Source organism: Squalius cephalus (genome assembly GCF_949319135.1).
Source record: "Squalius cephalus genome assembly, chromosome: 21".
Taxonomy (NCBI): Eukaryota; Metazoa; Chordata; class Actinopteri; order Cypriniformes; family Leuciscidae; genus Squalius; species Squalius cephalus.
The window spans coordinates 17,055,693-17,079,319 of record NC_137142.1 but is presented as its reverse complement, the minus strand read 5'-3'; the positions used below and the strand labels follow the sequence as shown (position 1 = coordinate 17,079,319).

Below are 23,627 nucleotides of genomic sequence, written 5' to 3'. Positions count from 1 at the left end.
ATATAACATTTTTAATAATTTTATAGAATACTAGCATTATATTTAACATTATATTTTCCAACAGATTATTTTAAAAAAGAAACATTTTGTGAACTCAATTCACATAATCCTTAACACTTGAACACGTTTCTGTTAGAATGTTTCAAATCTGTCTGAAATGTACTTTAAATTTACCTTTTTAAAATGGAAAAGCACCTGTTTAATGACCTCCTCCTCCTCCTCCTCCTCCTCCTCCTCCTCCTCCTCCTCCTCTCCTCCTCCAGCGATATTAAATATTAATCTCCTCTAGTCTATTTATTCTCAATCGATACGCTGTGTTAACACCAAGACTGGTTTCCCATCTCAGCTCAGGCTCTGGTGATTAATATGGCAGTTAGTGGCATCATCTCTTACATTCACTGGTCAATGTGTCATTACTTTCTCATCAAGATCGTGGTGTGACGACCCCGGCACCTGCCACAGATGGCAGAACAGTGTAAATGATTATGTCGATGCAACTTAATGGATCAGTAAATCTACAAGGAATTGGCAAGCACCCGTGATAAATATAGCTAATAGGCCACATTTAGGGATGTGAGATGGGTATGTACAAACAGTCATGTGGATTATATTGCAGCAAAGGTGTTGGTATAATAATTAAAAAGTGGGCGTTTATTTGGACGGACAAGTAGTGAGATTGTTCAGTGTTGGTTTTGTGTGCATACTAAACAGACTGTTGTTTGTAGTAAATGGTGAAAGTGTGGAGAGACTTGAGCAGCAAACAGCCATATGGTGATGTTTGTGTATGTGTAAAAGTGTGAGTACATATGCTAGTCTTTTTCTATGGCACAAATTCAAAGCTGATTTTTTCCCCCCTCGCTATCCACAGGTTTTCCAAATGAGCCGGCAGCAGAAATCGCCCTGAAGACTGTGCATGACTGGATTGTGAGCAACCAAGATGAGGTAGGAGCCGCGGGAAGCGGTTAACTCTTATTTCACAGGTCGTCGGCTACGAGCTTTAAGTTAGAGGAGAACACCTGGTTTGAAGGGCAGATTTTTTATCATAGGAAATGCTCACAAACAAGAGGAAGTGGAAGTGTTGGAACCAGGATCCACAGTCCATTTCCCTGATGGAAAATCAATTAAAGCTCACAGCTCTTCCAGGAGGAATATGTGAAGTGGCACCTGCTCTCTTCAAATGTCATGTTTGTCTCTCTCTGTCTGTTTGTGCCCGTCTCACCACACGTCCTGCTGTTTATCCACTACTAAAGACTTGTTATGATTATGCTAGAATATGCAACTTTGAGGTTTGAGCACGTTCAGCAAACCATTAATGACCTGCCTAGTCTTATATCTGAGAAACCAGGTCTAAACAAATATAGGCCAACAAATTCTTTGTGAAAGCCCAAACCCAGCGTGCCTTGATCATCTATGCAGCTTACTTACCTTCACACGCATTGAATTAGAAAGTATTTCAGCTTGAATAACGTCTTTACATGGTCTGTTGACTTTTGAAATGGGTTTGTGCTGCAAACATCTATTCAGTGCAGGAAGATGGAGAATAAGTGTGAATAAAATAAGGCTAAATGAATTTTGGAAATCAATTAAGTCGTTGCGGTGCTGTTGAGAGACTGAACGCATGAATGTGTAAAGCGATGTTGACAGGTGGATGTGCTAATTAAGTGTTTGACTTGACAGATTTATTTGTGATTATTTACGTCATTGTCTACTCATAATTACTCCAGTATGTTAAGACCAAATTGACTGTACAAAGCATAGCCTATTACATGATTTGTTTTGACAGTCATAAGTGTAGATACATGAAATTCACATTAACTGAAGTACAGCTGCTGACCTACCAGCTAATCATCCTGGTGTTTGAATGAGCAAGATCAATAACTCAGCAATCATAAACTGTAATGTTGAGTGAGTGGTACTGTGACAGTGTTAATCAACATGGGGTCTGTGGAACCCTAAAAGATATGAAATATCAGATTAGTATATTGTGCAATTTATGTATTAGTATATACAGGTATTGTTGCCATTTTGTCAACAGTTTTCTGTTAATTTCCTTAATGGAAATATGTTGTATAGTGCCCTTCAAAAGCATAATATCAGCATAGATCCTTATCATGTAGTGATGACTTTGCATTGATTACGAACAACAAATGTGAAACACATTTTCTCAAATATAAAATTAATATTTTTATAACATAGAACCATAGTAGCTATTTTATAAAGCATCTTTAAACTGTTCTAATTCGTCTGTTGTACACTAACCTTAATTGGAAATCAAGTCGTAGTAAAGTTATAAGGATGTGCCCAATCATTTTAGGTGTTTTATCCATTAATCTGGCATTACAGCTGTCAATGGGGGGTCTGACTGTGATGTTGCATACCGTATTGCTATTGTTTTGTAATTAAAAATAAAATCACTATTGCTGGTCTTGAATGATAATTTCAAATTACTTTAATGCATTTACGCCAAGAAATAAACTGGTTTATGCTGATGTTGCTAGAGGGTTTCCAAACTGTAGGAAACTTTCCCATTCAAGAATTGAACAGAGTGATATTAATACGCTTTTGTTGAGCAAGTCGTAGGACAGTTAACAGAGACTGCATGTTTTTCTGTATAATGGGACAAGTCAAACGACATTTCTTAAATTATGATTTTTCTGTTAAAATGTAAAAATGAAAATATTCATGCGGAATGATGAACTGAAATATAAATACAGTATTTTTTTATTTTTTATTTTTTTATTCACTGGACTTGGTGTGATAGACCTCTGGCTGAATCTCTGGCTTTCAGTCATGTACCGCTGACACTGACTTTGTTTATATACTGCCATAATTCATTTACTGACCCTATTAAGACACTGCAGGTATTCTGCCTTGTTAGCAGTATTTTCCTATTATCTTAATCCAAGTAAGCTCATATATAAACTGAATTAAATTATGTGAACATGTAGCAGCTGCAATACTAACACTTTGCTCGTGGAAGAAAATGCAATCACTCTTCATGCTGAAGATTTTGAAGGAATCCTGGCTTTTCTATAAATCAATCAATCATGGTGTGCTCTGTAGCTTGTAAAGAGGAGTATGAATGGAGTAGTTCTACGAGAAACCTGTTGTCATGCACTCACTTAGAAATAAACAAACAAACAAAACTTTGTGGGTACAGCTCTCATTCCTACAGGCTTCTTAGAATAGATTGCATAACAGATTTCTGTGCCGCTTTTATTGAATGGCTTTTACCTGCGGGAGCAGAGGGCAGTTTAATTTATTGTGATTGTTAGGCCAAAGCAAAGCCTCCAGGATGATTGTGAACTGAGGATTAATTACAGAGTGTTTAGCTGGAGAGGACAAAACACAGCAAGAGCAGTAGAGGGATTTATTGTTCTGTTCTAATGGCGTCTTCACCTGAAGTGTTACCTGATATTTTTACTGACTTCTAACATTGCTTCCTTCTGGCTTCTATTTGTTTTATTTTTATTGTATTTTATTTTAGACATTTTAAAAGAATAAGTAGAGGCTAAGTGTTGAGTTATTTGCACCTGTTGATAGTGTTTTTTCCCCCATTTTATTTCCAAATGTTTTCATCATCAGATGACAAATGATGATAAGGTACCTTTATAAATCTCACTTTTTGTGGGATTTTGATGCCTTTTATAGAGACAGTGACAATATGACAGGAAATCAGGAGATAAGAGAGGGGTGAGTAGGATGGAATCATGACACAGGACTTGAACCCATGTCTCAGAACCCAATATGAGCATGTTGAACATGGTTCTAATACCAATCATTCTTTACAATGAATTTAAGAAAGGAGATACTTTGCTAAGGCTCTGGTAGTGTTTTAAGTTAATAAAGCTGTAAGAACTTCTTTAAAAGAATTCCTAAATTATTCATGGTAAAGGATGACTGCCTTTAGCTCTTTATTTGATGTTCCCTGCTGATTGTTGCAGATGTTATCACAGTAATATTATTTCTGTTCACGCAAAAATTAAAATTTCTGTCATCATTTACTTACCCCTCATGTATTTCCAAACCTTTTTGACTTTCTTTCTCATGTAGAACACAAAAGAATATTTTGAAGAATGTTGGTAACCAAACAGTTTTGGTGACTAATGACTTCCAGTGTATGGACAAAAATCAGTTTTCGGGACTGACAACCACATTTACTTACAGTCTTGAAATGTCTAGTTCACACAGCAACTTACATTATAGTCTCTCAAATACTGTATGTATCAATGGGAGTCAAGCCAAAAGAAATATCAAAGATGACCTATTTTATTATATCTATTCTATTCTATTCTATTCTAATCTATTCACTAGATTCCATTGTCTCAGTGGCAGCTCAGAATACAGTTGAAATCCCATGCATGAAGGATAATCTGCTGTGCTGATAGCATCTCTATCCATAACAGAGAGAATGCCATTACGGGCTTGGCATGCGAGAGGTGCATTAGATCGTCGAGAGCATCCAGGGACATAAGTGCATGTATGCACTACACTGTTAACTTCACAATAAGGTGCATTAGGCCTGGCTTGTAAATTAGGGCCTGGGCTCTTAGCCACCTTAAGATGCCTCTACTTATATGTGTAATATATCATGGTAGAGCCGTGCTGCAGCACCTCACACTCCGACAATTGTGATTGATGACTGAAGGTTAACCTTCGCGGGCCAGGGTGTATGTTCACTATGCCGCAATGGGGAAGAGTAATGGAGATGGGGTTTTCTGATGGAAGCTGGGCTGCAGTGAGAAGGGGGATGGGGGATTCTTTCCACAGAAATACAGTAAATGACAGTTTCTCTTATTTTAGAGACATTTTATAATGTCTGAAAGAAACTATGCTTTATTTATTTTTTTATGAAAATTGGATTCTCAGTTTCAGACTTTCAAATCTCTTTGTCAGTTAAAGATATGGTATATCTGGAAGAAGTGTAATTATTATTATTATTATTATTATTATTATTATTAAAATAATTAAATTAAATAAATGCTGTTCTTTGAACTTTCTTTTGAACAAAGAAACCTGAAAATAAAATGTATCACAATTTCCAGAAAATTATTAAGTACCACAACTAAAATAATAGGAAATGGTTTTTAAGCACCAAATCATTATATTAGAATGATTTCTGAAGGATCATGTGACACTAAAGACTGGAGAGATGATGCTGAAAATTCAGCTTTGAAATCACAGAAATAAATGACATTTTAAAATGTTAAAATAGAAAACATTATTTTAAATTGTAATAATATTTCTCAATGCAGCCTTGGTGAACATAAAACACTTCTTTCAAAAGCTTGCCAACCCCAAACTTTTGAACGGTATTTATTATTTATTTGTTTAGTTTTTTTCAGCTTGTGTAGGTTCAGAGTGTTAATGCAATTTAGTATTTAATAAGGCACTATTGAAGGAACTCTTTCATAACTTTCTCAAATAAGAGTGATGGATTGCTGAAGATTTGACATAGTGATTCAACTTTGCAGCAACTATATTCCCTCATCTCTTCTTAAACGTTAACTTCCTGAAAATTCTACCCACACAAAATGGTGTTACAAACACAAAAAGGACCATAGAAATACATACGAGTGCTTCATCCCTCCTGTGTGGACTGTGGTGGTCCAGGCTTCAGGGTCACGCTCACTCCGGAGGTTCTTCATTTAATGCGAGATAGATAAGCTTTGTGTTTATCTCCTGGTCCAGCTCACCATGGCCCTGGTAGAGTTTACAGAGCTTCTGTGCCCTGTGTAAAAACATTCTGAAAAGCCAAGCAGTGGGTGTTATTTTTTCCCTATTGTGGTCAATTTGAGCAGAAATGGAGGAGCACATCATCTTCAGCACTGCATGTTCCAGCTCTGTCATGATCTCTCACATCTGAGGGCATCAAAGTAGGAAGTCACGCTTTCATCTGCTCTTAAGAGTCCAGACAACTCTGCACCCTCTTTCTCTCGGATCTCGTTCTCATCAGTATGAATTCTATATGACAGCCGTAGACCGTCAATGAGCCCCCTGCCCCAACGAACATGATGAATCAATTACACTTGCTGCTCTGTTTTCAGAGCTTTAATAAACTGTATCGCTCTATTTCTTAAAGCACCGGTCCCTAAGCCAAACTGGGTCACATACCTGCAAATGTTCAGTCACGGCATGTTTTAATAATATGTGCAGTTATTTCTTTAGTAAGGTTAACTGAAATGGTAAAGACCAAATGCACTCTTTTCAGTCTACACTTCCACAGTGTTTGTGATACTGCTTCTGTTTGCGCTGCCAAGCATCATATCAAGTGGTACTTTATTCCAGTTCAGATAGATATGGTTATTCTATTTTGGAGTTTTGGGGCCACTTTTTAATAGCCATCAGACAGACAGACAGACCAAGCTCAGCATGATTGCAGCTGCCTTTTTTCATAAAACTGCGCCAATCAAGGCCACTGATTTTTCATATGCCAGCCGTGCGCTACATCTCCCAGCTCCAGTCGTCTGTTTGCTTTATTTCCCATTTTCACATCTAATTCAAAGTAATTCAGACCTACACTGCTTTAATCTGCCATTGAAAAATGCAGTGTGACACTTTATTTGGCTGTCGCTTCTAAATTTGCAACCAGCAGACGGTTTAATATAGCGTCTCGGACCCTGGTCCAGACGGCCCGCATCACCCATGCGGCTCTGACACATGAAACAGATTGTGGAGATTCCCTCCTAATAAAACCTTGACTGAACCGGGAATGCTTGCCATGCTCAGAGAAACTAAGCGCTACTGTTGTCACTGCACTAGTGGCTTTTAAGGAATGTGGTTGTTTTTCCTCCTCAGGGTTTCTGTGGGTCTTAAAAAGGTCTTAAAGCGTTTTAATTTGCCCTTCCACAAAATTGCTCACAAATTAAGGCCTTAAAAAATGTCTTAAATCAGAGCAAAGTCTTAAATTCATAAAGTCATGGCATTAAATGTTGCTTGCACTGCAAAAAAAAAATATATATATATATATATCTTCCTCAGTATTTTTGTCTTGGTTTCCAGTATCAAGCATCTTAACTACTTTAAATTAAGAGTTACAGGAAAATGATCTGAGTTTACACTTAAAACAAAAACAAATATGTGGGTTTGAATTAAGCTTTGAATTAAGTTTAATTAAGTTTCCTCGAGCCCATTGGCAGATTTGTTCATTTTAATGATAAACTCATAAATTTCATAGAAAACAAGACAGTCATTTTGCTTCATAAGTAAATGTATATTAATTTAAGAATCTTTCAATATATTATTAAATTATTAAATTTAAATTAATATTATTTAATTTTTTTTAAAATGCATTAAAAAGTAATGGCAATCAGTTGGATCCCTAAATATTTACATGTAGAGAACATATTGTGTTGTTTTTCCTTCACTTTTTTTCTTAACATTTTCTTTACTTAAAAAGGTCTTTAAAAAAGTCTTAAAATCTACCTTTATAAAAACTGCAGAAACCTTGCTCCTGTTTTGTTTAACTTTATAAACGTTTGTCATCTGTCATTTAAGGGTGCGGATAATAAATGCAATCCCCCACAGGAGCTCTGAAAACTGAGATTGAATGGATAATAGAAACAAATGCCTGTCGTGATGGTGCGATTGGCTATCCGAACGGTAAATATCATTTCAAGTACAGCAGGGATTGTGGCAGGTAAGACTGTAAAATGACATCAGGGAGATATTCGTTGTCATTTTTGGAAGGAAGATATATTGAGAATGTCAAACGGAGAATAGGGCAGAATGGCTTTCCGTTGTGGCTATTCCAAACAAACAGCCAAGTATGCATGTATATATGACCTAAAGTCATCATGAGACTCAAGCTCAAGTGCAGTTGCCTTTTATTTGACAATAAAAATGAGGTATGAGTGACAGAGTTGCCTCCGAGGCAGCAGCCAATCCCAGAAGACGTTGTGAAAATGCCGGAAAAAATGTTGTTTATGAATGTATAATTTATTCAGTACTGAAACGTATCAATAGATTATATTTTAGAATAATAAAAACAGATTGTTTATTTAAAATTAGAGTAGAGTATTGGGTCATTATCAAAAGATGGTGACAAACCTGTCCTTTGACAGTTTATTTAAAAAAAAAACATGGACTCTTTATTATTTGGCAAATTTTTTAAATACTTTGTTTGTGTCAAATGCTTAGAAAATAAAACCTTGTCTCATTGATCTGTTACACTTTTTTATATTAACAATGATTTGTTTATATTTTAATCATTTTGTTTTCTGGGGATAAGCAGTAGTGCAAGGTCTAAGAATTTAGCACAAAAAAAACCCACATCAGATAAAGTAATTCATACTATAAATACTTTAGAAAGAATGTTTGTCCCTTTGTTGTCAGTAAGGTTATTCATGTTAAAAACTTATTTTGAAAATGTCCTTCCTATAAGCTTTTAAGGGAGAGAGAATAACTGAAGTGAATTCCAAACATTTTGTAAGTCAGAAATTCAACATTGCCTCGATGTTGTGTTCCAAATGAGTCCTTTTTGAGGTTCTCTTTAAGTTCGGATGCTACCTTAGAAGGCAGTTTGGGCAGCATGGCAGCTCACTAGGTTTTGGAACAGAGCTAAAGTGTTTTTTAACTTAAAGGTGAAGTGCTCTTTCATGTGGAACGGTTCGCATGTCTTTCATCGCTGTAGGTGGACACTGGAGACCAGGCGGGGGCGTTCACCAGTTGCTAGGCGGCCCGGTTCGGTTCAGGTGAAGTCAGTGAGAAAGACACAGAAATGTCAGATGTTTCTCCTCAAGGTGCTCACCGAACTGAGACGCTGGCATCTCTTTTGTATCTCACGTTGGTGTCACACCTGCCATCGCTATGCTGAATCTTGTGGCGTGCAGAGACATCATACTTCATTCAGAGTGGTTGCAGGTCTTTTTTGAAGTTGGCTGGCCTAAAGTTTGTGCCGTGCTGTCATGGAGAAACCTGCTGGAGTGAGGTCAAGAACAAACTGAAGACAGCGAGAAACTCATGTTGTTGTATGCACACACACATTTACACACATTACCATGATGGAGTAGCTGGTAGTCCGAGTTGGAGTCACTCCAGGGTACCGCCACCTGAGACCTCTTTAAGCACTCTTTCCCTCTGTGTGTCCAATCAGAGCGCACAATGCTGAGGGTGCACTTTTATTTTACTCTCTACTGACATGGAACTATCAATCTCAATAGAAAAGGTCATAACCTGTTTATCTAACACAGCCCTCTATTACTTACAGTATTCACTGCCCCAAAAGGAAACCGCTGTGGCTTTCAGAAAACTTGCGTTAATGCTGGATTGTGTGGTGCTATGTATCAGCCAGTAGCATTAAGCTGTACTGTTTATACGGTACATACATATTTGCACTGATGTCAGTGGATAGGTTTACTGCCATTTAAAAAAAATGGGGTTGATAAGATTTTTTAATGCTTTTAAAAGAAGTTCATTATGCTGATCAAGGCTGTATTTATTTGATCAAAGATATAATAAAAAAGCAGTATTGTGAGATATTCTATTATTACAATTTAAAATAACTTTTCTGTTTTAATTGATTTAAAATATAAATTATTCCTGTGATTTGCAAAGCTTAATTTTTAGCAGCCACTATTCCAGTCTTAAGTGCCACATTTTCCTTCAGAAATCATTCTATGCTTATAGTACTCAAGAAAAAAATCGTATCAATTTTGAAAACAGTTGTGATGCATAATATTTTTTTATGAAAATCTTTACTGACACTAGTGGTCAATTTAATGTGTCCTTTCTGAATAAAATATAATTTTAATTACAATAAAAGTATTGAAAAAAAAATGAATAACCCCAAAGTACTGAATGGTAGTGTGTGTTTAGTAGGTGGCGATAAGTGACCGTCTTTACGAGTGATTCAATTAACCTGATTTGTTCAAACCCACTGATTCAATCAACGTAACAAGAGACTATTTGAGTGAGTCATTGAATCAGTCATTTAACCGATTCATTAAAAACAGTGATTCATTCAGCAACGCCACTACTTTGTGTTGGCGGAGCAAAAATAGACAAAAGTAACTGGCAATATTGTGGATAAAATAAATTGCTCAGTATTATTAGCTTGTTTTTGAACTCTTGTCTTTGAGCTTTTTTATCGTGACTCGTCTTTCACGGGTTTCGTACCCGAACTTTCCACATTACAAGTACAATTCTGTACCAGCTGAGCTACCGAGCAAGCTTAGTACGTCAGTAAAACCGAACATATGGAGCTGGTTAAGTTTTACTGCCTCTAGTGTTCATTTCTGTTGGAACCTGCAGTGATGTGTGCGTATTGGTACGTATTTTGCGTTTTGTAAAAAGTTTTTCCAATGAGCCTGCCTTACTTTTTTACATATTTGTCTGTTGAACTGTTGTATAACAACCTTGAAATACGGCCATAACTTATTGCCTCATTTGTGTGATATTGTTTTAATATAAAATCTTATATTAGAGAGACCATTATCTGTATCTATAAATGTTGTTTTTAAATGCACATAATGGCATAATCTTTGTACATCCATACAAGTCATCTTCTGAAGAAAATGTAGTCTTAACTACAGTAAAACTAATACAATGCTAGTTGGATTATATATTCATGAAGATAGAGAATAGACTAAACATAAAGAGAATGATAATTGAATTCAGTTGTTTAGATGTGTTGATTGTTTTTATTTTTTATTACAGTCTTCAAGAAAAAGGTGTCACCTTAGTCACTTTGTTGACAAATTAATTGTCCTTCTGTCTCTAATGCAGTGTGTTTGACAGCCTTACATTACACAAAACAGTGTAATTACATTGTCAGTTTATTTTCTTAAACGTACATTTTTTCATAATAATAATATTATGAAATCTGGAAATGTGTTATCTTTTTTCTTACTCGTTGATAACGAGTGCTAAATGAAAGAAATAATGTGAGAACTGAACTGTAAACAGGCAGCGAGGGTTATAATTAATCATCGGATCAAATGAGAGATATACATAGCCCAAGGTTACAGCCAATTGCTTTCACAGTGTCAATATCCCCTCCACGATATGCTTGCATGAAAATCAATTTCGATGATGCCTCTGAACTCATGAAGATAAAAGTTTATATATAAAGACCAATTTGACTGTTCGGGAGTATGGGAGAGAAACCTGCTCATCAAAAACCTGCTCATTCAAAAGACTGTTTTTTGACCCTTATCACTCTTGATAAAAGAATTAGATATGGTTTTAATGAGCTTTACTAATTGCATTTACATATATTGCTCTCTTATGATTTCTGTTGCTTTACTGTCACAATTCTAAAGATGTAAGTTAACTTGCTTCCAAACTCTCACACCTGATCCATGAAGATTTCATCCCATTCGACCCTACTTATGAAATTTGCATTCAATAGAACGGGCCTAGCTCAGAGAATGTAATGCAGAAACAACAGAGAGCCGGTGCACGTCCTCCAAAATAAAGTGATGACATCCTCGTCAGTGAGTCGTTTATCATAGGGATTAATTATGCTTGCTATCTGTGGCTCACAGAAATGGAAGATTATGAAAAATGTAATGGCCACTTTTTTGCCTCTCTCCCTGGTGATTGTATTAATATGGATTAAGCCATAAACCTCAGGCCTAAGAATGAAAAGACACTTGTCAGCATTTTCTGTGCTTCATGACAGAGGCGTTGCTATTATTGAGGATCTGTTGCATATCTTGACTGACAGGAGATTATGGAAGAATAGATCATGCTCAAGTACATCAAGTACATTACTCCATGTCTTCCTTCCTTTTTCCCTTATTTTCTTCCTTTCTTTCCAGTTGTCCTTCCTGCATGCCTACCTTACTGTTTTTCTTTATTCTTTCTGTACTGTTTTTCACTTCCTTTCTTCATTTTTAGACTCTTTCTTCATTCCATCCTTCATTGCTTCCACTTGTCCTTCTTTCTTTCAGAATGAGCAGTTTTCTGAAAAATAAATTGAATAAACTCTGAAATTAACTCAAACTGCAGTGACTAGATTTCACTTTGTATATCGATGCACCCATTCAAAATCCAGACTGACGCCTGTTCGCTGTCACAGACAGATCAATCAATTGACTGGCCTACATTTGGAATCATTCTTCCCCTTCACTGGCTTTGATATTATATTGATATAGAAGGGACTTTGTGTGGCAAAGCATAGATTACTTTCTCTATTTGGTCCACACTGTGGCCTTTACTATTGCTAAGAAGGAAGCTGAGGGTTGAATTTGTCCTTTTGGGATAACTTTTCCCAAACTAGACTGAACTAGTTGTGCTTCTAGAATTAGTATCTTTGAGCATCATTGGATTTTTTGCGATTCATTAATATGTCCAGTATTTAACTGGGCCTGTATGTTAATGCTGCTCGGGGTCTGATGCTGTACTGAGTGATATATCCAGGTTAGGAAGGTGGAACGCTGGTGTGGCGGCAGTGAATGTGAATTAACAGGTAAAGGTCTCAGATCAACACAGGTGAGCCAAATTATCTTCATCTCTTACCTTTCCATTGCGAGGAATCAGAATCAGCCTTTGCCTCTCAAAGCATGGCCTGGGGCCACAGCCAGTTTGAAAGTCAATGTTTGTGCATTAATTATGTCCGCTCGAGGGGGTTTATCCAGACGTGGGTTTAGACCGCTAGCTTTAACATGGCATGCACATCAATATGCTCCCTGCCATCCGGAGGGCAATGAATCACATTAGATGACAAACCCCAGCACTAATTTGTTTGAGTGTTATATTGGTAGATATGTAAACATATGTTTCAATTTGAATGGGGTGAACCCAATTACTCCAGTCTCCACAGTTGGGTCAAGCGTCAATACTTTCTTTAATTTATTCAATTTCTACTGATATTGTATTTCTGTTTTATTTTCTTATGCATAAATATAGTTGTTTGTCTCTCAATCACTATTTTACTGAAAGTCAAACTTGAAAATAAAGTGCAGATAAAGTGCAGTACATACTGTACTGTATTTTTTTTGTATTGTGTCTTTGTATTGTATCTGTACACATACAGTAAGATGTATTACCTAAAGCTTCAGACTATGGGATCAGGGTCTCTCTCTCTCTCTTTTTTCTTGTTAGCCGTCCTTAAAGAAAAGTGGTGTCACTGTACCTCCAGCACATTATTTGACCTTTATATGGATGATTGATAACAACTCCACTGGCCTCAAAATATTTCATGCTGTTCATTTGGTGTTAAGGCCACTCGGTGCATAAGGGAAAGGAAACTGATGGGAAATGCTTCCCTAAGTGGGGACAAATTTGCGACACTGACCATATGAACTCCTTTGTTCAAAAGATCCGATATTTTACATTCTCAAATCGGAGAACATCATCATCATGTTTTACCTCATCAGGTTCATGTCTCTTGGATTGTTGCTGTTGTAAATACAACAAATTCTGAAATTAAGCTGATAATTTGTAAGGACAAAAATATTTTAAGATGAGAAAAACAAGGTCTGTTTTCATCAGTCTTCTCAGACTTTTTGACCCTGATTTTGAGTCAGTGAGGTTTCCCAATGCAAGTTTTCCCAATGTTTCTGGTTCCATGCACATGAATAATCCCCTAACTCAGTAAATACAGACGGCATGACCCCCCTCTCCAGCCCATGTTCCTACAGGCAAGAACACATCTGGAGCATTTCTGTTCTCCCAATGACCTGCACGAAGAGGCTGTCCTTTTATCATTTATCACATTTCATCCTTTAGTTTCTGTGTATGAAAAGGAAAAATATTTGGAGAGTAAGAACATGCATGAGGATGCCTTTGGTGTCATACAGGGAGAGATCTTTCAGCACACATTCTGAGCAGCTCTTTGAAGACCAGGTACATCTGATGTTGCCCACTGGGTGTTTAGACATGTGCCATGGAAATGCAATGGTATTCTTTGAAATACTTGGGGCTACCACATAAAAACCAAGGTTTATGAATATAGTAAACATATATTAAAGAACCATGGCATTATTATCTCCATTTTGGAGAAGCTACTTCTCCAAACTTAATCATAATCGAGTAGACACTCTACAAGCAATTAACAAAAAGCAGCGAACCACATTGAGGCTATTTATTGAGGTCATTGAGGTCATATCTTTTTAAATATGTAACTGTCAGATTATATCATTTATTTTCATAATCAGCATGGTATTTATTTTATCTGACAAAAACAAAGACTTCTAAAGTGAGCGCTTAACTTGAACAAACGGTTTTACATTAAACACAGCTAATAAAAGAAATGACTGCATTTAATGTCTGTAACTGGATCAAAAAAACATAGTGATGCACGGCAGCGTTTAACTAAATGTTTCCCTCTAAAAAAAACGTATAGCTGTAAATTTCCACACAGGGCTTTCTGTGCAAAATCATTTTTTGAATTGGTTCATGTAAATGAATAGGATTTCCCAATGCTACATATGAGAAAGGACATTGTAGGAGTGTGCATTTGATTATTGCAGAGTTTGCTGTATGCGCAATACAATCTGACAAAAAACAGCAATATAGCCTTTTGTCACAATATAGCCTGCACCACCTATGTTGGGAAACAGTAGTTTATTTCTGGAAAAGATGCACTATTTTGAAAACAGCTGAGCTTCTGAAAACTTTAGTTAAGGTAGTCGCGTTTCTATTATTATTATTATTATTATTATTATTATTATTATTATTATTTATTCTGCACTGTACCATGGTAGTACCAGGGTACTTTTGTGGAAAGGTCTGTGGCACACTGAACTAAAGAGCGATGGGTGTTCTCACTTGTGCTGGAGCAGGTTAGGCAATCTTTCTCTGTGTTTCAGCAGCTGTAGCTGTGGCCATACGGGGGCAGAATTAATACGCTGACCCTGTTAGGAGAGGCAGGTGGTCTTGAGAGGGGGGTTGCACCTGTCTGAAGAAAGGTTACCCTCTTCTGTTCATCTTTCTTTCTTCTTGATCACCTTGGGCTCTTTCCAAAACACGAACATCTCTCTCTCTTTTTCTCCCTCTCTCAAGTGACTCCACAAAGTCATTTTTTTTTTTTGTTAGCAACTTTCTCTAAAACCTGAAGAGGTGTTATCGATAATGGATAGAGTGAATGTTCTTTTAAAAGCTAGGAATGGATTGAAATCTAATTTCCAGAGAGGCATGTTTGAGGCCGCAGAGACGGGCCCACTGTGGGAGTGCCGTTGGGCTCGACGGTTCTCTCACAAAGGACATCTGCTCAACGAGGCCTTGGTTTTCTGCTTCTCCTATGACCAATGCATTTATCAAACTCAGCCTGAACCAATATCACACTGTCACATAGGAGCACATGGCATTCTATCACTACGAAGGTCTCTGACAGGACAAGTCCTTTCCTATTATTGTCTTCCTTTGTGTGTGTGTGTGTGTGTGTGTGTGTGTGTGTGTGTGTGTGTGTGTGTGTGTGTGTGTGTGTGTGTGTGTGTGTGTGTGTGTGTTTCAGCTTGTTGAATGCTTGTACATGTGCCGCCCATGTCTGCCTCCTCTGAACTCTAATAGATTTTTTTGGACTTTGATCAATACACTTCTTCACTTCTTTGGCCCAAAACATACAATTGTAACACAGATGCTTCTAACAGTGCAAGTTCAATTTCATACAGTGACTACGTTTATATGTGCACCAATAATGTGTTTTTTTTTTTTTTTTTTTTTTTTTTTTTTTACAATAATCAGAGTAAGAACTTAATCGCAGTAAGATGTTTATTATGCCATTTATACGCTAAGAAATGTGGTTATTGTTTACCGCCATTCTTCAATGTATTAGCACATAGGATGAGCTCACATTCAGTGGATGTGGTACTGTCCACTGTTTTAATCCGCCATCAAATGCAAAACACATTTCTGTACGCTGCCAGCAGTTCAGCAATTCGGAGTGGAAAACAATTCGGAGTGGAATAATGTCACAGAGTTCATTCATGAAGTTCATTCATGAAGTTGTTTTAGTACACAACAACAATGTACTAAAAAGGAATTTTTTTTTTCAAAATGATCGCCGTTCACAGGAATCCGCTAAAACGACAAAAATCGCTGTATTATGCATATCAGAAAAGTAGTTGGCAATGTCACTTTGTAAAGAAAGACTACGCGCCCGCGCTCATACGCATTCAAATGCGCATGCCTATAGACTAAACTCGTAGTATGCATGTGCATGCCGTCACCATTTTCACAGATTTACGTTTTTTGAAATTTACACAGAGCTGATAATGGTATTGTTTTCAAAAACTTGCACTTTGAAACCTGTTTCAAAGTTTGCGTTCTCAGGCTACCAAAACACTGTTGTCTTGTAAATGAATGGCCAGAACGCATAAAACGTTTACTTAGTGTCATGTAAACGGTCCCTAAAAACAGAAATGAATCAATGCTGAAAATACTTAAAAACGATGACTTTCTTCTAGAGCTGCTGTACAGCCAAAACAATCTTTGTTGCATTATTTTCCTGTTATCACTATAAAGCTGCTTTGAAACAATCTGTGTTGTAAAAAGCGCTATATAAATAAAGGTGACTTGACTTGTGTGAACAACACATGTCATTCGTGTACATCCGAGCACATGCACACTTTGGTCAGAGTGGTAATAATGCGATGAAGTGATTAATAATACGATTAATGCGCATTAAATCAGCTTACGATACATAGTTTAATGTGATTTTGGTTACTACGATTATGAGCTTAATCACATTAGTTTGATCAAAGTATTGTGTTTACATGAGGTAACGTTTAATTGCAATTTTGCCAAAATCCCATTATGATCGCATTATAAGGGTGCATGTATATACAATCATGTTTGCATTTAAAATTATGTCAGAAAGCAATTCATAATATAATCTTCTATGGTCATCTACTGTTTGAAGATATTACTTTGAACTGTTTAATTATTTCATATATATATCATTAATATATCAAATTATATATTACTTAACATGTTAGTTTTGTCTCATCATGTTTGAATAAATCTGTAATGAAATCAAATTTAAATGTTATGTTTTAACTATGAATTGGAGTAGAAACAATTGTATCATTAAAAGTTGATATAGCTGCCTAGAACTGGAGGCGCAGTTGCACTATATGTCGGCGCGTTAACCATGGGGCTATTGGCGCCGACAAGAACTCTGTTAATTTATTATATCCTATTATATATATATATATATATATATATATATATATATATGTATATATGTATATATATATATATATGTATATATATATATATATATATATATATATATATATATATATATATATATATATATATATATATATATATATATGTGTATGTATATATATATATATGTATATATATATATATATATATATATATATATATATATATATATATATATATATATATATATATATATATATATATATATGTATGTATATATATATATATATGTGTATGTATATATAGCAATTGAATTTAATAGTTTGGACATAATTTTTAACCTTTACTAATATAATAATGTGCCAACTGACAAGGTTCCATGTGTAGTTTATAGCATTAGTAAAGATTTTGTTTTCTACTCGCAATGTAAATTTTGAGTCCTGAGATTTGTTACCGCTACAGCAATGCAAAAACACAGAATGAAAAGTATTACAGTGTACTTGCAATGCTTTGGCCGTACATTTGTGTCTGTGTACTTGCATAGAGTATCACTTCACTAAAACAGTGTGGGAATTGATTTTGTAAGGTGGTAAAATAAGTAGGTTATTTATTTGGGTTTATGTATGTCTGGTGAAGCACAAAGTTGACTGACACTCAATGCTGTTGTCCTCGGGCCACTTCTTGCCCCATTGTAAGAGTGAGACAGAGAGATGGAGGAATTGTGGAGAATTGACATGTTCTCCTCCCTTTCGGTTTGTCATTCAGCAGAGGCCGTTTGAGGCTGGGTGCTCCTGTGGAGAAAGGCCACAGTGTCTCTCTGTCCCACTCTTGATGCCTGGAGCGCTCAATTACTATTTATATGCTGATCTTTGACAGCTCACTGCTGCCTGACGCACATACACTATTGTGGAGATATGAAACACTCGTGCTCTGAGTTCTGTCTCGGACTGAGAGAAACCTCAGGATGGAGTGAGAACTAACTCCCAGATCTCACTTACGGATGTTTCTTCAGATTCTCAAGCACTACTTTATGTCCCAGGGATGTATTTTAAATAAACATTTTTCAACTTTAAAAAAAAAAAAATGTATGTCACATTAACTGTCTTGGAAACATTTCTACTTGTCAAATTACTTATTTTACAGAGAATTTCAATCCTAAACTATGAAAATTTAGTTATTATTCAAGAATCACAGGACTTAAATAGTAATACAAAACAAATTACTCCTTTTTTTTTACATCGTCTGTCAGGGTCATCACACAAAAAGGAATACATTTTGCCAAACGTGCCGGTTTATAGTTGAAGAAACACCTTCCTTCCCCTTCATATCTAAATAAATCAAACAAAGCATTTTAGAACATAAGTACACCCTGCAATACTTGCTCTTGTCTTGTGTTTTTTACCACGTTGAGGGAGACCAAAAGTCATCTTTCTTCTGAAGGGGAAGGTTGCCTGCTTTCCTTCGGTCATCAAGGGTAATGGAGCCCTCAGATTGTAGCAGGAAGATTGAGAGTCTCGTAAATTAGACGAGAAGAAGCATAACTGCAGGACACCCAATTCATATAATCTAGCTGAAGAGTTGATTAGACTCTTATTCACTACAAGGACTGGAATATAAAGAATTAGCTCAGACTGCAACTGTACCAGTGAGAGAAGGACACTAAAAAATATTAAAAGACCCATGGTATTTAGTATGAAGTTGCTGTGTTCTGTGTGAAAGATACAAGATATTTTTATCTTAAGATAAGAATGTGTTTACAAACCCAACCCTCACTTAAAGAGATAGATGACCCTATAGTGAAAGTTATCTCTCCAAACCCAAGTGCTGATCTTCCATTGAAAGTGTGAAGGTGAAACCTTAGTAACACTTCCATGCAATAATCCACCAAAACTCACTGGCGCATCTGTCGACCCCAGAGGGTTAAGTCCTAAATAGTAGAACAAAAGAACAAAAAAGTAAATTAAAAAAGTGATGGAGCTTGATTGATTTTTAAGTGAAAATTCCTTTAAAATATTGTTTAAAGTTCCTGTTTCATATGTAGATAAAGCTGAAACCACCAACTGACTCAGGCAGTTTGTCCTTTTGTGTTGTAGCTGGCTCAACTTCAGAAAACTAATTGGACATATGTTTTAAAGTAGGGATGGTCAGATAATTATCAACCACTGAGCACACATCCAGGAATATATGTGCTGTGACCCTTTAAATGCACAAGCTGTGACTTATTTTGCCATTTGAAATGTTTTATTGCAACACATGGCCATGTAATCTATTCAGTACAAGGATAAAATTGACTGCCTAAATTTGGAAAATAAGCACCATACATAAGTTAGGTAAACCATTTCTGGTGAGAGATGACATTGTTTGTGTACTGTTGTGAGATTATGTTGCTAGATTTGCTCATTTGATGTTGTACATTCACTATAGATGATCAGAAAAAAATATTTATTAGTTTAAATCCCAAAGTGTAGGCCTTAAACTGATTTCATTGTCTGGAGTCATGTATGAGAAGAAAGTGAATATAATATGATTTATTTTTGTGACTGTCACTGTGCCATAGTGGCAATATGTACCATATTTTCCAACAACAAGATGCCTTTACCTGCAAGTCATTGCTTTATATTTCAGGAAACACTGTAAGCATCATAATTGAAAAGTATGTAAATACAATCATATGGTTCTGTTTTATTATACTGTAGGTCAGACTTAAAGTAAACTCAAAGTTTTGCCACAGCACTAGTGTAACTTAAAAACTTTGTTTAAAATGTGGTATGTTAACAAATTCTGCTTTCACACTCTGAGGCTTCTGGGATGCCTAAGAAAGGTGGTTATTTATTTAAAAAGTATGGGAATATTAAGAAGTTTGAACGTTTCTAGAGCCATTGAAGTAGGTCTTAGTTACCTGTGGAATCTCTTGTCCTGGTTGAAGGGGATTCTTAACGCACACTTTGAAACTACTGAGGCTTGACAGGTTCTTGCAAGAGCCTGTCTTTAATTTCACTCTCCCACATGCCTTTGATGTTAGTACGGAGATCCAGAGTCTCATTTTTGAGATTTCTTGTAGTTTAAATTCGAGTTTGAGGTAGTTTTATTCCTTTGGTTATACTCATACACACCTTATATGCAAGTGTATGTGTGTATTTATTTGTTTGCCACCCAAAGCTGAACATAAACCACTGTGAGTCATTTAGATTATGCTTCTCATCGTCTCCACGTCTCCATTTACCTCTTATACAAACTGAAAACCTCCTCATCCCAGACACATTATAGGTAATCAGCATCCTAATAGATAATTTTGTTGCATGGCTTTTGTGGGCTCTGCCGTCATTATGGCTTCAAAGAAAGCCCCCTGAATGGGTTATGTCCTGTTGTTAGAATCAATGAGCTGCAAATTATTCCATATAGGGCGAGTTAGGAACACAGAAAAGGATCACACAGATAGCTCTCAGTTAGAAAACACTGGCTAAAAGTATTGCAGACGTGTTATGTGTGCATATGACTGCATCGGGCTGGGAACCGAGAACTGGTTCAAAATAATGTTTTTAAAAACATTTTCATGCAATCAATAATCAGCATCAACAGCACAATTGCTGATTGTGATATTGGTTATATATATATACCAGTTATATAAAGAAGTTAATATTGAGAAAGTTATGTTTTAGACACAGTTACTTGTCTGTTTTTGCCAATGAACATAGATTGACCATAGATGCAATTTAATGACAGATTCCACTGAACATAAATTGGACATAGATTCAAGCCAATGAACAGATTCAAACAAAGCTGTTGTACGTCTCAGAGCAAGACACATCATTGGCGTATCTGAACATCATTGGCGTATCTGAATCAAATCAGTGGGTTTGCTTGAATAAATGGTTAAATGACCACTTCTTTTGTTCCGGAATGAACAAATTATTTGAGAGACTCACTCATAAAGATGACACTGTGATTACCATCTTCTTCCGCTTATCCGGGGCCGGGTCGCGGGGGCAGCAGTCTAAGCAGAGATGCCCAGACTTCCCTCTCCCTAGACACTTCCTCCAGCTCTTCCGGGGGGACACCGAGGCGTTCCCAGGCCAGCCGGGAGACATAGTCTCTCCAGCGTGTCCTAGGTCTTCCCCGGGGTCTCCTCCCAGTGGAACGCCATACCGGGCGACGTCACGGTCCTCGGTTTAATTTTTCTCATAAGGGGTTTTTGAACTGTGATTATTTGCTGAAAAATGAATTCAGATGAATTCAGTCTGAATTCATAATAACATACTAGCACGTCACAAAACTCAAATGGAAGGGCAAACATGACAACACTCGTGTTGTTTCACTTTTATTTGATTTGTTATTAGCCTGAATAAAGAAATATTTTTTTAATATTAATCCAACTCTGTGGTAACCCTCTGAGTCACTAGCTTAGGGAGATTCTGGATCAACAGATCATGAAGGAATCGTAAGTGCATTGTGGCTCTGGGCTGGCTTTCAAGGAGGCTGCTGGTAATAACATTTACAGCAGTCGAGAAGGCTTTTAATTTAACCGGCCCACCTTTCTTCCCCCTCTGTCTTATCTCAGTCTTTGTCCACTTATCAGCACTGTCATTTTTCATAAGTGCCAGGTGGTCTAATGAAAGCGTTGTTTATGACAACAATGAGTCAAAGTAGGAAGTTTTGTGTGCTTACCTGGAAGCGGACTGGAGATACACATTTGGACCCTGCCTGTGCTAGCTCTACCGCTGCAGGAGAGAAGAGAGACTCAGTCAAAACAAATTAACAACATGAAGGGAAGCGGTTTTCAAAGGTCAAATTCTCTTCGCCCTCTTTTCTTTTCCACATGTCTTCATCTATTATTTACTCTCGGTGATCTTCACAGTTATTGGACCATCAAACAGATGTTTATTTCCTGAGTAAATGTGAAATGAAAACCACTGTTGGTGGAATTGCTATTGATATTTTCTTTCTAAGCACAGCTGCTGCATAAAAGTGGACGGTGCATCAGTCTATCGAGGGTTGTTGTCTGTAGGTTATTGAACTGGAGAGTATAAACCGAACCACGGTTCATTAACAGTAGCCCTCCATGTAACGAGTAATATTGAAAAAGGCAGAATGAGATGTTCTTAAACATGATAAGAGTAAATAACAGTCCTGATAAGCACATCCATTTACAGTTAAACCAAAATGAACAGCCATTGGAAACTGCAGCGAGCAAACCGCAAACAATATTGATATGGTTTGCAATGGAATTAATAAATGATTAGTACTAATAGAGCTGTAAGCTCACACATTAAAATAGGCTTTTATTTTAATAAATTAATGGTGTCTTGTTTGCTTGCAGAATTATAGTGTACAGGTTCAATGCGATTATCATTTCATGCATTAATTAGTAGCACCTTTCATGGATTCTTTAATTATCTCGTCAAAGACTCCATTCATCAAAAAAAAAAAAAAAAATCATAATTATTAAATCATAATATGACATCAAATGAAATATATCAATAAACTGAAGAGAAGCAAGAAGGTTTCCCTTAAGAGAATAAGATGAAAAAACGCTTTGAGCTTTTTAAAGTGCTATTTTGGCTTTTTTTCCCCTATTGCTCTCACTGCAAAAAATCTCAAATACTTTCTAGAGAGTCTTTACAGTTCGACCTGTAGTTTTGGTGATTTAATAGCAACCTTAATGATGATTTTCATATAGGTTTCAAATATATAGATCTATACATATAGATTAATGACATATTTAACTGTGGTAATTTTATGACCACGGACTGAACCGCTAAGGTCATTCTGAGTATACGTGTCTTTCTCTCTCTCTTTGCATTGAAATTGATACATCACATAACTTTTTAAGCATTTAAAACTATGAACTTGACCTGCAGTCAAAAAGAAAGGCAATTTTTGGTTTCTGAGACACTTGACACTAACTCAAATGACTCTGTATCGACCCAAACATCAAGATGAGAGACACTGGCGTCCGGCAGCATGTCACTGCTCTGACAAACAGAGCTGTAGTTGAAAAATCTCATTGCCGTCCTTTAAACTGGCCAGGCTTGAAGTCTGCGGCTGTGTGAAGAATAGTGTTTAGCCACCATTACTTCTCTCTGACCTTGTGACGACAGCAACAGTGTGCTGGGTTACAGTTGAAAGTTTTAGGCAGTGATGGCTAGATGTCACCTCCAACTTAAAGCTGAATTATTTAGTTGTTATTCTACAAGTCCTGGTCTTTTTCTTTTCTCTCTCTCATCTCAAAAGTTTCCATCACCTCCAAGAAACTTCATGATTAAACGGAGCAGAATTGCATGCATAGTCATAAGAGAGGTACATAGAAAGTGTGTTTAAAAATCACTGGCTTCGCTAGCTGTAATGAACCTCGCTGTTCATTTACTGTTCATTTTTGTGGAATATGAATATGGAGGAAAGGAAACTATGTTTCCTTAATGAACTATTCTGAGAGACATTCTCATTTCATACAGCTGAAGTTGTGTGTCTTCCGGGAAAGGAAACAAGTCTGTGATCCTGATTAATACAGGGCGATGTTTTGATAGCGAGTCGCGCTTTGACTTTTGCCATTATTCACGCCTACCAATCGA

The 23,627-nt window shown here is 36.5% G+C and overlaps 1 protein-coding gene across 1 annotated transcript in view; it reads left to right on the top strand.

The window, feature by feature from the left end:
* Positions 1-23,627, top strand: part of macrod2 (mono-ADP ribosylhydrolase 2) — a 569,941-nt gene that overhangs the window by 431,356 nt on the left and 114,958 nt on the right. Inside the window, exon 8 of the mRNA XM_079856275.1 lies at positions 869-942. Within this exon, the coding sequence (XP_079712401.1) occupies positions 869-942 (74 nt within the window). The remainder of the gene's footprint in view (positions 1-868; positions 943-23,627) is intronic.